This window comes from Styela clava, chromosome 7, assembly GCF_964204865.1.
Source record: "Styela clava chromosome 7, kaStyClav1.hap1.2, whole genome shotgun sequence".
Taxonomy (NCBI): Eukaryota; Metazoa; Chordata; class Ascidiacea; order Stolidobranchia; family Styelidae; genus Styela; species Styela clava.
Genome location: NC_135256.1, coordinates 10,013,543 through 10,030,237, shown reverse-complemented (window position 1 = coordinate 10,030,237; position 16,695 = coordinate 10,013,543). Strand labels below are relative to the sequence as shown.

The 16,695-nt window shown below is 32.2% G+C and overlaps 1 protein-coding gene across 1 annotated transcript; it reads right to left on the bottom strand.

Moving 5' to 3' along the window:
* Positions 1 to 265: 265 nt before the first annotated feature.
* LOC120327746 (telomerase-binding protein EST1A-like) lies at positions 266 to 14,591 on the bottom strand. The gene is made up of 18 exons (XM_039394100.2): positions 14,230 to 14,591; positions 13,683 to 13,828; positions 12,998 to 13,111; positions 12,629 to 12,719; positions 11,888 to 11,998; positions 11,649 to 11,780; positions 10,192 to 10,848; positions 9,496 to 9,586; positions 9,223 to 9,316; positions 8,564 to 8,714; positions 7,847 to 8,197; positions 6,908 to 7,151; positions 6,428 to 6,553; positions 5,572 to 5,687; positions 4,967 to 5,138; positions 4,142 to 4,322; positions 3,318 to 3,501; positions 266 to 2,859 (listed from the first exon to the last, which is right to left on the bottom strand). Exons 1-18 carry the CDS (start codon positions 14,485 to 14,487, stop codon positions 2,257 to 2,259), a joined length of 3,822 nt encoding a protein of 1,273 aa, XP_039250034.2. The 5' UTR covers positions 14,488 to 14,591; the 3' UTR covers positions 266 to 2,256.
* Between the last annotated feature and the right edge of the window lie 2,104 nt (positions 14,592 to 16,695).

Genomic DNA, 16,695 nt, shown 5'->3' with positions numbered 1-16,695 from the left:
ATTGCGACATTCGATACGGTTAGCCCTTATAAAAAAACATGGTGTTTCGATTTCACGTCAGTCGTGCTTCGTTAAGACAAATTTAAAATGCAGCCTGCAGTATAGACTTGTTTATTCCTGCGCTAGGGTCATGTTCATCAAACCTGTCACCAGTATTTAGCGGAGAAAATAGAACAATATTTGCGAAAAAAGGAGTCTAGCCTTCCTTAACAAGTCTTAGCCTTCCGTGTGTGTGTTAGTGTTTCATGAATTACGGTTTGTCAACTTTTATAACCGGAAGCTTCAAATTTTTATTCAGCATATTACAAACAAAATATTATTGAACATAGCATAATTTGCTATAACAATTCAATATTGCAGCAATAAATTACATGCTAAGGCACCAAAATGAGACTAAAAGTGAAAAAATAAACTTACAGAATAAATAAAAAACGTAAAATAAAATTCCTAAAACCTCAAACACATGCTGAATAACGAGAGACGTGGTCGTATTATAAAACGGATTAAGAAAACTATTTTTTTGCGGCATTTCTCAACAAATTTCAGATACTATAATAGCCACAAATTAAAATATTTCAATATGCACTGCTTCAAATCTGGAAACTTTTGACTTCCTAATTTGAACTAAATGAATGAGATAAATGGTAAAAAATAATATAAAAAGGCCAATTTTGGCATAAAGGCACTTACAAGAACTAAAATACAGCAATAACAATGTTCAGCTCCGAAAACAGCAAGCAGATTATTCAACACACAGCAATACACAATATACAAAATTGTATGTGTTAAGGCAATTAGAAGCAATGTATAACAAACAAACAAAAATGTTTATAAAACGTAAAAAGACAGTTTGCAGCGGTTGAGTTAATAAATATTACCTACTATAATTATCCTCGTGTTTCCAAAAAATTATGATTTTTTCCATTCAGAAAATGAACAATACCAACCATTTTGCTTGTTGAATAAAAATGACGTGGCATGCATTGGTGTCCTGACCAACGTCAGTTTTCATCAAAAAAATAACACAACTTCTAATTTTATCATGCAAAAAAAACTAATCGGAATAATACTAGCCCTTAAATTATTTCGTTTGACTTTACCTAAAAAATTCCAATTTTGATCATTCTATATAAGAGTACAGTATACATCCCACAGGTACCCCTTAAATTGCATTCCATCGTCAATTTATGAACAACGCTCATGCTTGATGACACAAGTGATCCAAACAGTAAATACACAAAAACTATATATAAAAAGCTTATAAAATACGACTACCTGAATATTGAGAAAGTTCAAACAAAACTGTACTATTGTTCACATAGAAAAAGTGCACAGGTAACGAGACTTTTAATGCGCTTGACACCTTTGACCACACAACGAAACATCACCACACCGAAGCATAAAACGCAAGGACGAAAAGCATTAAAAATATAAAATTACAAAACTTGAGGTTAAACATCCCATGATGGCAGATCCTTGCAGATTTATCTACACATAACCTAGTCAAGCTTGTTCAAATGAAATAGGCCTAGTTATAGATGTAATGATAAAAATCGTGTCTAATTGGAGCAGCTGAAGTGACTCAATGGGGAGTTTCTCAAGGAAAAGTTTATGGTAGATTTTCACCAATTTTTCTAACTTTCGTCCTAAAAACATTGTGATAATATCATATCACTGAATAATTGAACCTACGGTATTTTTGGCACGATTTTAACCCCATAATACATAAAATCAGGTCCTACATTTAATGCAAATTAAATATGTGAATAAATTTTAAATACTGGTAGTCTTTGTGTCACCAATCGTGTTGTTATCATTTATCTATATTAACAATTCCTATGTTGAAAGTTTTTTTGCAATTATTGTTTCTTGTACACATAAATAATCTTAGTGATCCTATGATTGAACACAATTAGAAATTCAAGTGTTGTATGAATTTTCTTCATTTTTGCAAAGGTAATTAGAAAATTTATTTGCATACAAAAACGAACAGAGCTGCAGAGATGAAAGTTTTCAGAAAGATGGAAATTGGAATTTTTCAAACAGATTAAAAAGACTTCTAAACGTCATAATTTCTGTTGTATAGATTTCACCAACACCAATTCCGAAGTTAGTGGTGAATTCTCTAAATACAGATTCAAGACTTTCGTTTAAATATACCTCTGAGGCGAATGATAGGCCTACTTGTTTTTTTCAGAATCTACAGCCCGGAAGATAAGGTAGATTTGTTATATTCGTCTATGTAAAAATTAACCATCAAACTTTTGCCCAAGCACAAAAATCCTGAATATTTTTCGTTGCTACATCCCTTAGCAATAAACATTTCAATCTTAAATTTCTATCATTTGTCAAAAGCACCACACTTGTGTGTACAATGCCATCTGTAAGAGTCTTAATAGACTTATCATGTTCTTGTATACTTTGCGAATAAGCTTGCGTACTTTCAAGTATAAAATCATCATTATTTCCATGATTGTTTGATGATTCCTCGCTACGGAATCTTGAAGATTTCAGTTCTGTCCCTCTACGCGTCAATGCACAAAACTTTGAATTGTTATCAGAAAACATCGTGTTTATAAATTTGACAGCCATTTTTGCACTTTGAAAAACGTGTTCGGCATGATCATTATCTCCTTTTCGTTCCGTTGCAAGCCCTTCAAGCTCGCTAATGACAACTAGCGGTGTAGCGACTTTGTATTTTCCGCAGCTGACTAATTTTTCAATAAGTTTCAAATAATCGATAAAACAATTAGTATCAGGTACAAGATATTTTGGACAGATTTGCAAAGTTAATTTTTCGTCTGATTCGAGGGAACTCTTTATCTGGCTCTGACGACGTTCGTGGCGTTCTTTCGTCATCTAGAATGGAAAACATAACTTGAATAAACATCATAAGACTAATCAATTTTATTTCATCAAGATTCAAAGTTTGCTTTAACAACATCGTGAATACTGGAATTAGCAACTACCGTATATTCCAACAGTATACGACAATTATGAGAACCTTTTACATAATCTTCTTTATTAATGCTCGGGTTGAAGATGTTAGTTACATCTCAAATAGAAAAAAATCTCCGCAAATTACCTATTTAGATGGCTTGAATTCATATCAAACCCTATAAATATATCTAATCTTTTCATATACAGTAATCTCATATATTCACGGATCTGAATCACTTGGGAATAGACAACTACACAACAATTGTCCCTATAACCTAAACGAATGATTTAGAGTTTTATAAATCATTTCATTCAAAGATATTATATACGCTTCGTTTGCACTATATCGGAAAGCATTATTCTATTCCAAACATCACCTGCAATGAATCCCTGTATTTTCTCAATTCACTCAGTTCTTCTCCATCGTTATTTGCCTGTTGGTTTGTAGCACTATCATGATATAAATTATCATTGTTATCTGCAGTTGTCGTATAATCGTCAATATCGTAATCAGATGTGAAACTTTCATCATGAGCTGATTTGTCTGACCAAGACCTCAATCTAAGAAGTAAAGGAATACTTATTTGAAGTGATGTCATTGCATTAAAGAGAAAGAGTCCCTATGCCTAGATCAATTAGTCAAGTCGAGTTACGTGTCATCCTAGTCAAGTCAATCATTTAGTCGAGTCGATGACTCCATCCTCCAAAACACTGCATAATATTGAAATAGATCATACGTTGGAACATAGATAATGTCAAATTACAACATTTCGACACTACTTTATTGATGTTTGTCAAATGTATTTTTCAAATACAAAGCAGCAAATACATCAGAGTCATTGAATAAACTAATGGTGCCTTTCCATAGGCTCAATAACACCAAAACTTTGACAACCTCTGGCATAGATGATAACACCCATGCATTGTTAAAATTGACTAATTATTCCAAAAATCAATGAGTTATTATATCGAATATGACCAATTTATTACGAACAAATTGAAATATTCATTTCGGACAGTCCTAACTAATAGCAATGGTCAAATACCAAATTTTTATCATTCCATAACCAGCGTTATTCTGAATCAAAATTTTAGGAGATCCATATTCGAAAAGCTGAATATTCTTAAAATTATTTGTATAAACACAAAAATATATCACAAAAAGTCGTCAAGATAATTTTCTATTCGACCCCCGAAATACCTCGTTTGTGGAACAGTGACATAATTTCCTTGTTTAAACGCCAGTAATGGTTCTTCCATTCCACATAAATATTCCAGAAAATCTCGAATCAAACTGATTCTAACAGATTGTTGGATATATGATTTGTTTTCTGGTGTCAAAATACCAGACTCAACAAAACGAGGATCACTGAATGCTTGTCCTGAAAGAAAATTAATTATGAAGCGTTTTTCTATTTCAACTCTAAACAAGGCTTCATACCGCAACTCATATGTAAGAAGCAATTATTTATGAAGAGACCAGAATCTTTCCAGTCTGGCATTACCCACACAATTTCATTACACTTTGGGTGGCGTAGTGGGCAAGATTTTTCAAACAGATGCGACATCATCATAGCTATGACCAACGCTCTACTCGCCCCCACATGTAGATTTAAAATTGTTTCACCCTAATGGTGATCAACTCAAAACAAATCACACCGACTCCCAATTCTTGTGTCTAATCTGCACCATAAATATTCAATTCAGTTTGAAATTGTTATTAGTGGAATACATATAAACCTGGCAGATGATGCATTGCATCAGCATCACTAGCTTTTGATTACCGGTAATTAGGTATAGAAACGAAAACGGCATCCAAAATTAGCCATAACTTTCAGGACTTGTATGCTGATTCTCATAAGGTTACAATCCAAGGTACACACACGCCTTCAAGACACTGACAAGCATCAAAACCGAAAGTTAACACTCCCTTTCAAACATCAAAAAAATTCACATAAAATTGCTAAAAATACTCTCAACATGATACTAGACAAGATTGTCTTCATTACGACAGTTTGCTAAATACCTAGAGGTGAAAATCCAGCCAGTTCGCTGTCTTCTGGTAAGAATACTTCATGTAGACCTTCATTGTATTCACTATAAATTTGTATAGATGGTCTGATACAGGAATGATTACAAATCCAATTGCATAATTCAGCCAGACTGTCCCAAACATTCAAATCCTTATCAGATAGATCCTGAAAACAGTGTATTATTTATAGCTTTATGTCCAAAATAAATCTAATATATGACTAATTTGAAATACATTGTATCTGGTAATTTAAATCTTGATTTCAGAAATATTTCATATCAAAATTATCATTTTTAGCAATACAAGTCTACCATTATGACCAAAAATGCATTCATTTAATTTTTGAAAATTGTAAAAAAATATATACCTAATGGAAATTTTTTTATTCGAGCTATCCAGCATTCCCAATTGTTTATGATTTTTGTTGAATATGATATCTAATTCAATTTAGAAATATTCTCGAAATCAATTTTTCAATTTTCCAATATTTTTTCGAAAATACTATTCAAGCATGTATTTGGCTTTGGCCATCTTTAATTCACGGAGAACAATCATAAACTGAACAACAAAAAATAAATAAATTCTGATATATTATTTACCAGTGGAGGAGGATACCAGCAGCTTTTATTCGCATACATCCAATCAAACATTACTTTGATTGAAGGCAACAAATTTGCAAGATCATCTGATGCAAATGGATCAAATTCTTCATTTCCTATGATATTTAAAAAATAGTATTGTGAAAAATCATTCATGTCTGAGAATGTCTCTGTTAACTTTCAGGAACGTTTTGTATCACAGTGGTTACAGCTTGCCATATCAAACAAATTGAAATTTAAAAATGTCAAATTTTTGACTTCATAGCAAACATGGAACATGACTTGCTATGTACACAGACTGCCATACGTTTGAGTAATCAGCTTACTCCATTTTAGATTCAAAAAATAAATCTTATACTGAAAGATATTTATCATGACTAGGGCTGTGAATAGTTTAGAAATTAATCTATCGCAAGAAATAATTCGCATAAGCAAATCTATATTTTTGAATAGCAGTCGCTATCGAATTTACAATATTCGTTGTCAATCTAAATACTGGAATATGGAATTAAAACTTTCCACATACGGTAATTTACATTCAATTTCCGAACCACATATGTTACATTTGATTTGATTTGAAATACTTCAAAATCTCCAAAGTAACATAGTTAGCATTTCTTTTATAAAATAGTAAGCAAGCAGAATTATTTCGAGCAACATCAGAGCTAGTCTATATGAAAATGCTTCAGTATTTTAAATAACAAGCCCGATTTGACATTATCAAATGTGAATTTAGACATGTTGTTTCATCCTATGCTTTTGACACCAACTAGTTAATTTTGTCTGGTAAATAGCCTACGTGTTTGCAGTGAACAGTGAAATTCCCAGCCCTGATTTGGCATTGAAAGACTCTGACCTGAACCAGCTTTAAATGTCTTGTTAACTTGATCAACAATGATTGTAAACATTGAAAAAACAAACTTCAATGCTCTGTGTTGATTTTGTGATGAATCGTGCGCTCTTGCATGAATGGAAAGTTTTTCTGTAAATAAGAGATACAGAAGTTAGAAGAGAAATAGTTAATTTACGGTAACTTATCCCACACTGTTGTGCATGTTCATGAAATGAATTATATTTACCAAACAAGAAAGGAATGTCGAAATATTGGGTTTGGAGAAAATTCCAAATCAACTCAAAATCATTAAACTGTGATGCCAACATATTTAGTTGTAGGCCACCTTTTAATAAACGACTTCGAACATGCCTCATGCGGTAAATAAATCACTAATAAAGATGCTGAAAAATATACTGATTATGAAAATCTCAAAGCAATATAGTTAGCATTATGTCAAGCTAAAGTAACCAGCAATATATACATACAACAAGAACCTCTTACCAGCATTCAAAACTGCAAATAAATTAATCGCAAACAACTGCAGGAGTCTATGATTGGACATAAGTTTGGTTGCCTCAAATATCCGTAATGTTTTCGTTAAATTCTCTCCGAAATTTTCAAGTCCGATACGAGTAAATAATTTTCCATGTAGATTTAAAAATAACAAAGTAAAGTGTTTTGTCATCTCTTGAGAAGAAAGACGTAGTTCAGGTAAATCTGTTTCTGCTGATGATTGTTTTTCTGCCTGTTGTATAACATGTTAATGAATATTACAACAAGGAATAAATGAATTTGACTTCGGATAGGAAATTGTTTACTTGCGCTATAAACAACAAAAAGTATGCTATTCAATATTTCGATTATTTCATTTTAAAGATTCTGAATATCTGGCCACTGATATGTAAAAATAAGTATGGTGCAGTTCGGCATCGTCTACACCCAATTCATTAAAACCTGGGAGCATCAGATTTAAATCCTTCAAATCTTTTACCTTCTATGCCAACAAATTCAGTGCTTCAAGAACTAGGCAATAAAAGATGGCCTTTTACACAATTTCTGCTTGAATTCCCCTAATAGCTATGTCAGTCAGTATTCATATTTTCCAAAATGAACATACACTAGATGCAAACAAAAACTAGGAAAAAAAACATGAAAATAGCATTTGTTGGTTAAAATGATGAACCAATGAGTGATTTTTTCTATCTTGGGTTTCTGCAAGATTACTACTTATCACTCTTCTGTCTATGCTATTACACCGGTGGATTCGTACGCACAAACGCAGTATCAAGAATCAAGAAATGAAACAAGAGACATAATGTTTGTTCAAGGTAGTCTGACTTTAGGCACATTTGTGTCAGTGTGTAGTAAGACTTTTGAAGCATTCAGAATTTTTAAATAGTTACCAACTATAATGAATTATATTTTCAGATAAAATCCTACCTTAACTCCCTTCGTTGAAACATCTTCAGATCCTGGCAGAATCCAAACTTCTTCCCAGCGTCTCGACGACCCTTCATTTATATTCGTTCTAGATTTTGCGACCTTTGAACTCTCCTTTCCTTTCGAAGACGTCGATCGCTTCTTTGCTTCTGTGTCATCTCTCTGTTTTATAAAATCAATTTTTCTGCGAATTTCATCGAATAGTACCATCAAGCTTTCTCGGGCTGATAAGATGGGATTGCTTGCTGCCAAGCTACGAATGTAATAATAAACTGCATCTAACTTGTGACGAGTTTTCACAGCTAAAATTGCGAGTTGGTTGTAAGGACGACCATTCTTGGGTGCTAAAACCTGGAATGAAAAAAACAATGTTGTTTATCTGTTAGAATAAATGAAAAATTAAATTGAATTTCTCGAAGTGGGGAGCTGAAATCTGAGCTGTCTTTAAAGTTGTAGTAAATTTCTCCCGATTCCACAGTCCTTGACGAGAATATATTGATATATTTACCAATTATTATCATGCTAAGTATTCTAACAACAAAGTGGAAGTCAGATTGGAAGAAAAAAAACTGAGTGAGTTATTTCCAGTTTTTAAGCTTAAAACAAAACTTAAATTTCAAAACCACAATTTTCCAAATATGCTTTTTGACAGCTGAAAACTAGCTAATTTTGAATTTTTAAAATTATGATTTATTTTCAGTAAAACTTGAATCGAACCTGAGATTGTAGATAGCAATGTCTTGCTCTTCCATAATTACTGGTGTGATCAGCTTGCTCTCTATATCTTGCTATATCCCCGAGACAAATGAAAATCCTTTGGCAACTTAGTATCGCAAGTTTGGATCTTTTTCCAGCTTTCGTTCTATGTCTTGAACACCAATTCAAAAAAAACGATATGAATGCATATTCACTACCACTATTATGCAATGGCAATACAAAACATAACAAAAATATCATCATATACACAAAGATTATATTTTATACTATAGGATAAAGAGGAATTTCCAAAAAGCAATCAAACGTCTGAAATTCACTGTATTAGATAGATCAGGGAGGTCGTCAAACTGGGGTCCGACTCCCCAATAGGTCGCGAATGAGCTCTATGGGGTTCGCATATGTCTGTGCGACTCTGTGGTACCATCTCACACATGGTGTATTATAAATTGGGTGGGTAGATTTCAGCCGCTGCACGTTTGACCTTGCGTATTATTAACTGCATGTACAAAGCATTGTTTGTTGTGAAGGCGTGAAAACCTCAACAAGTTAAATATTGAACAAAGTGAATTTATATAAAACAATCCCAAACATTTTGTTGAATAATTAATATTGATAATCAAATAAAATCAGGTTTTATGAGAGATACCAAAATCAAATACCTTTTCCGAGCGGATGCACTGTTCAATATTTCTTTCAAATTGAATCTATTTTTATGTTGAAGATTCTCAAGCAGTGATTCATAGAATGCAGTACCTATTTAGTGGATGAATTCATAATATAAAATCAAAAAATATTTGGGTATGAGTTTTTGGTTATGTTGGCATTCAACAAAGTTGTTATTCTAAAAGATATTCCAAAAATTTTCCATTCAATGCATTTGTTTTATTAAATTGATACAATAATCCATCTTTAAAATATCATCAACCCCTTACCTTGGTCTAACAATAAAATTAAATTGATTTTCAATTCTGAGCTATCTTGTTCTGGGCATGAACGAATCTGTTCTCTCAGTATTTCTATCACCTGGTAAAACAAAGAGTAACAAAATTGATATTTTACTAATTTTTTTGAAGTAAAACTTTTACGATTGTTATAGAAACTTCTGAATAAACATTGCTTTACCAAAATAATCCATTCAAGCAAATTTAATTCATTGGGAAGTGTTTTGCTTCCTGGACAGATGATAAAATATAGATAGTGTCAAGCAAACTGCTTTCTAGTAATCGATTTATTAACACGAAGATATGTCAAGAACAAAGTAGAACTATACTTTACAGAGAATGTGATTCTCTCTAGTTTGTCATTGCCTGACCAATTCATCATACCCTTCCCTCAGATTAAGTAAGATGGATCGGGCTTAAAACTTAATATCTATAAAAACATAATGAAAATTCATGCTACTTTTCATGATCCAATTTCAAAGCACTTCAATCATTGCTTCAAACACTTCAAGTCAGTTACTTTCAAGTAACTGCTCGTGCGATTGATGACAAAATATCAAAATTTTGCATGATTTAAAACAATTTTGACTGGTATGATTCTCATTATAATTTAACCTTAAAGATAATACTGGAAAACAAAGTATTTTAATTTTAAAATCCTTCTCCACATTTTAATCAATATCATACCTGGTAATAAACATTTCTCCATAGTTTTTGCTCAATATTATTATTAGTTGCTGCTTCAATATCATTTGTAATCATTCCTTCATAAAGAATTTTCAGTTTATTTCGAGCTCTAGTCAAACTTTCATTATATTCATGTGAATCAAATGACGGCGAAGAGAGAATATTCGACAGCATCGATTCATGTCGTTCTGCATCATGTAATGCCGTCAGTCTGGATTGATGATGCGTGTTACGAGACTGCGCGACCAAGCTATCCTCATCTTCTGACAGATTTTCTGTGGAGTAGTGATAGTTTCGACTTCCTACTGGACTGTGAGATTCATATTCTTGCCAATGGTTATCTTCCTGATAGCGGTTTCCAAAGTATCGTGGCGGAGAATTTCTCCTTGTATAATTTTTCACTGGTGATTTCTTGCGCTGTGGACGAGTAGGCGTAACTTTAGACATCATTCTTTCTTTACTCAGTGTAGGACTATAAACATTATCGCCAGAATTGGGTATAAAGTATTTGCCACCATCTCTTCTGCTTTTTTCTTTTCCCATAACAATGGGTTGATCAGGGTTATTTGGATCATAAAGCTGCCTTTTTGACTGCACATTATCCCCCTTAGAAACTGAAGACTCATCCTGATCAAATTCATCATTGTCATCATATTCCTGCAAAGGAGAATTCTTATATATTATTTCTTCTGGGCCATGGCATAGTGGTTAAAGTGTCCAACTTAACTGTGTTGGCATTATAAGTTACATGTCTCCGGTTCAATTCCTATGCCAACCCCACCCATCGTAGGTTGCTTGCACAGTGCCTTGCTCAGAGCAAGAAGCCAAAATTTGGCTTGTCTAGTAGAAATCAGTAAAAATTCAGTGAAGACTGTGGTTCGTGAAAGACTGAATCATATTGAATCAGAAATATTATTTTTTTTCAGAAATAGGTTTCTCAATCTGTATCTAGTTATGTATTTAGCAGTGAAGCGAGTTACGGAAAGCCATGAAATGGCCAAAATGGCATAATAACCAATTAAAACAGGGAATAAAATTAGGCAATTATAATACCAGTAAACAATATTGTCTAACAACCAAATCATTTAAATGAGCTTTTATGGTAGTGAATTATGGTAGTTTTATGACATGGTATACTTTACAATCAGTATTACAGGAGCTTGGTGAATGGCTGCAAGATTGTATGAACAATGAACATGTATAAAAATTGGAACGAGAATCGTTTTCAAAATTTCATAGTAAAACATGAGAACAATCCATAAATATATGTACATGGAGATATACTTACGGTTCTATTACACTGTTGAAAATGGGCTTTCCAAAATCTATGGTAACAATATTATGAAGGCATACAAATTGTCAAAGCCCCCAAAGTTACATATAAAAACCGCTCACAAAGTCAATAGTCCACAAGTTCAAAACAATCGACTCCAACGAACAACATAAAATGTACTCACTCCTTCATTGTCATCATCTTGTTCAGACTGAGATGAGACTGAGTGAGTGACTTTATAATATTCTTTATTGGATTCATTTGTAGCAACTGATGCTGTACCTTCCTCCCTTGAGTCAGGTACTTCATCCACTTCCTGAAAGAAATTTTTTATGTTAAGGCAGTTTTAAACTACATAACACAAGCTTTGTTGAAAAAATTGGGATAATTCGAGTGGGTTGATCAAGAAAAATCCAATCTTACCGGCAACTTTTCTTCTGTTTTACAAACATTTTCATCAAAACTTAATTCTTTGTATAATTCAGAATCTGATAAATCTCCCCCTTCTTGACTAGATGTTTCTGTATTTGTTACCTGCAAATAAATTCAAGGTAAGTTTTAATCAATGATTGATGAAAATATTTGACTATGTTTGATTTACCATATATGTAAAATGCAATTGTGGAATTAAAGAGAAATAGTACTTTCGAGGCCATAGTCTGCATATATTTATAAATTTACTGTATTTTACGACTATAAGGTGCACTTTAAATCCCATTTTTTTCTCAAAAATCGATCAAGCACCTTATAAGGTGCGGCTAATGTATGGATCATGTAGTGCTTTCCTTTATGCTTTGCCTACACTTGAAGCCAATACCAGTACTATTGTTGTATACACAAATCGCCGTCTCAACCGATGAGACGTATAGTCCGATTCGCCTTATGTATGAATAAAAAACCCAACCTAAGCAATTTCTTGACAGTGTGCCTTATGGATCATAAAAAAGGGTATTCAGAAAACAAAACATTTGAAAAGTATTCAAAATTTTATTACAGCTGAAATAGGATAATTCTTTTTTAAAACAATTTTATTATTCGAGTTTGAATCCCATGAACAAGCTGATGTTCTCAAATCTTAGGTATTTTTGATTGAATATCATCATCCCATAATAAGCCTTCTCACAATTCGAACTGGTTTAAATTAATTTTTAAATATGGTATTACCTGGGGACTCCATCCATGATGAACTAATCCAGATCCTCCATAATTATCCCACGCCAGTTCATCATCATGTTCTAATTCTGCTTCTTCTTCACTATATTCAAATGAAATTGACTTGTTGTGAAGGCATTTTATCACTTCAAAACGATCATACAATGTATCAACACAAGTTCAGTATCACAACTTAACAATTGTCATTTAGCGTAATTTTAAACCATTTGAACCAATACGATGGAAGATAACAGAAAGCGTGAGTAATGATAAAGAGATTATGAATAAATATCAAGGGCCTAAGTGAGATGGATACTGCACATTTAAGTAATACTAAGGCTGCAGTTTATAAGTTTTTTTCAAAAAAACATATTTGCTTACCTTGAGAAATCATCAACACAATCTCCCTGTTTCTGTCTTCTTTTATGTCGAGTCAAGAATCCTTCTTCTGCTTCAACTTCTGGCTCTTCTTTCAGTTTCTGATTTCTGCTAACCCTATAAAACAAAATTCTATTAAACTTCGACTAAGCTACGGTCTATGGATACAATATAGTGAACAGAATTTTCAGATAAAAAATAATTGTGAAGCCAAATTTATCTAAAAAATAAATTTTGAGAATAACAAAAATGTGCTTCCATTAAACAAACCTTTTGTGAGAAGTTGACAAATTAGGTACATTAGTCATATAGCTTACTTTTCAAATTAGAAATCACACAATAGATTGAAGTGATGAAATTCCCATAACAGTTTAATTATAAAAAAAAAGTATTAATTTCACTAAGAAAAATAACATTATTCTATCTAATCTGTTTTTGCACAAATATTTTCCCAAGATTGCTAGTTAGATAAAGCAATGTTTTTGTCACTGCAAAGGTTTTGACATACATAATCAAATTTCAATTCTATAAAGGTTATTAAGAGTTTAAAAAACTATTGATTATTATGGAATGCTCTCAAAGCTCATAATGTTCATTAGTAATTGAGAACTCAAAAACAAAATGAATTGTGTATCTTATCAGATTAATAGACAAAGCTTTTGGACAAAGCTAGACTAAAAACACAAACCTATTTCGATAATTAGTACGTCGTCCTCGCACATTCTTATTTGAATTTGGTTTTGGTGTTAATTTACTGTCTTTCCTATGATTTATCGAATCATTCCCTCTAGGAGTTGAATTCGTCAAACTTTCATTTTTACTTTTTGGTGTTTCCTAAAAATAATAAAGTGTTATTTATTACCTTGAATTAAATGCAAGAGCAAAGTATATAAATCCAATGAAACATATTTAAAATAACTAGACACACACTTGTTCACTTCACACTAGCTTGCACAGTGGTAAAGACTTGGCAATATAACTAATTAACATCAGAGCGACATTTGTTCATTGTTAAAATTATGGTATTATTTTATGATGCAATCTCGATTCTAAAAAACTGACGATTCTGAAAAAATAAGAGTAATTACAACAGTAATTTTCATCCGTCTAGTTCTTAGAAATAGCACTAAATTCAAATTTCGCCAACTCAATTCTTTAGGAATCTTCACATATTAATTTATACATAGGTGTTTGACACATTTAGAAAAAATATTATTAAAAACATTTTGCGATACCTTGACAACAGGTGATGAATTTTCTACTGTAGATCTGTCAAAACTTGCAGCAAGTTTACGATTCGAAAGTCTCGTTACTCCAGGTTGATAAACTTGATATTTGACAGGTTTTGATTTTCGCTCAATTGGTTTTTTAATATTATCAGAATGCGTTGTTGTTTCGTTTTCTTTAGCTTGCAATTTTTTTAATTTTTCATGTAATTTCCAAAGTTTTTTCTCATCTAATTTTATAACATCCAAACGTTTCCCATCACTCATTTTAAATTTTGAATAAAGTTCAGTATCGTGCAAATGTGATTGCCATTCAAATACAAAATGTTTCAATCTAATAACGCATAAAATATCTGTTGAAATGATATATTGTTGAATTTTTACAATGCAAGAAATTAGATCCAGTATCTTGGAGACTTAAGGTTATTTCCAGTGTTCCTACTAAATGTAGAACCCCACAGAGACTCAAATTCAAGATTAGACAAGATTCGATACAACTCCAGAACTCTATCAAAAAGTATATGAATTATAATAAAATATTCCTAATCCAGATACCAAAATATGTGCCTCAAAGTATATTTCACCAATACTTTTCACTTTAAATTGGCCTTTTCAATGCTCCAAGAGCTGAAGAATAATTCTCAAGCAAATGTAATATTATATACTGATATAAGTTGGGTATATGATATATCATTATTCTGTTATTTGAATCCAAAACTATTTCTAGGAAAAAAATTCTAGGAAAATACTTATCATTACCAAAAATTAGGAAGTGTCCCAATCCCTAGTGCAGTTAAAAATATAGAAATAAGTATTGGTAACACCGTGATTGTTGAACAAATTACAGCATAAATTATCGTTAAGTGAACAATACTATAACTGTATAAGGTGGGAAAACCATCAAGAACATTCTATTTGCCTTTTTGCTTTTATATTCAGATATTTCTTTATTCTGTTATTTGAGCTATCCACATCACATGCAGACACAGAGACATGAGCCTTTGACATCACTGCATCAAACTGTCAAAATCACAATGGTACCGGTATCCTGATATCAACAAAGAAATAAGACCGGTACGATAATAATGTATAACGTTACCGGTAACGTTGATTTTATTTTATCACTAAAATTCTTTTTATTTATTGTTTATTAGTTCACGGAAACCCAAAATCTCCTTCCTTTATCGCGCGTCGTTTGCATTTATACATTTTTTCAAGGTTCCACATTGTGGATTCAAAACTGTTTTGTAAAATTAAATAAATGATAATGATGAATAACATACAATAAACACATATATTCATTTTACATCTATACATTTTAGTTTTCAATAATTTCAGAATCTCTTTTGCTCAAGCCTGCAGCACTCGGCGTCTTGCCGGAGGTGTCGACACCAACGACACATTCATTTTCCATTAGCCTGAAATCGACTTTCTTTCTTTACTTTACTATCTTTGACTGTACCGGTACCGGTATTAAATTCTTCCATTGGACATGATCGGTTACATCGATACATGACCTCTCAAAATCATAAATTGCCCCTTGATAACTTTAATAATAATATAAGTATAATAAGTATAAGTTTATTTCGACTCCATAATCAGCATAACAATACGGTACATTTGACAGATAAAAACAAATAAATAAAAACTAATTATGAAATCAGGGGAGCAAACAAAACCTTGGATAAGGTTTATAACGTACAAAATATAAGATGGAAGGTTTTGCCAAGAGGAAGTGGTACGTGTTTACTCACCTAAAATTATTAAGTTATTTCACACACGCTCACATGCACCCACCAGCCACACACACACACAACCACTGAGAAGTTATTTAAGTAAGAATAAAACGCGATAAATTTAGGGTATAGGCTACTAGTAAACAAAAAAAAAAAAATAAATAAATACTAGAAAAGAAAATTATCTGCCACACCATATTGATATTTTTGTAATGGTTGCCATTGCCAAATTGATCGATCTTCTAATCGTTAATTAAGATATAAAAGGAAGATTCTATTGAAAACATATTGCCAGGCTGATTATAGTTGGAGTCAAATGCCAAGTTGCCCAACCAAAGTTGCCAGAATTGGGTGCATGAAGAGGTGGGCGAGACCATTTCATTCACCAAATTAGAGCCTATTATTGCCAAATTATAGTCCAGATTGTAATAAGTAATTAAAGTTACCGGTAACAGTAAGATTACTATAATTAAGTAAAGTAGGATGTGGAAATAAATTGGTTACAAAGGGTGTGAGTGAGGTTTTTCATTCTTGGGTATTGATTTCAGACAAGGATATAGGAATAAGGTTGTTATTTCACAGGATATCGGAGTCTTTTTTGATTTTTTATTAATTTTGATAATTTTGATTTTTTGATAACTTTAAATTGCCGACTCATTCACTCATTTCTTTATCTTATATATATTTTATTTAACCCCATTTGCATTTACCCATGGTACTATATTATGCCATGATAAGC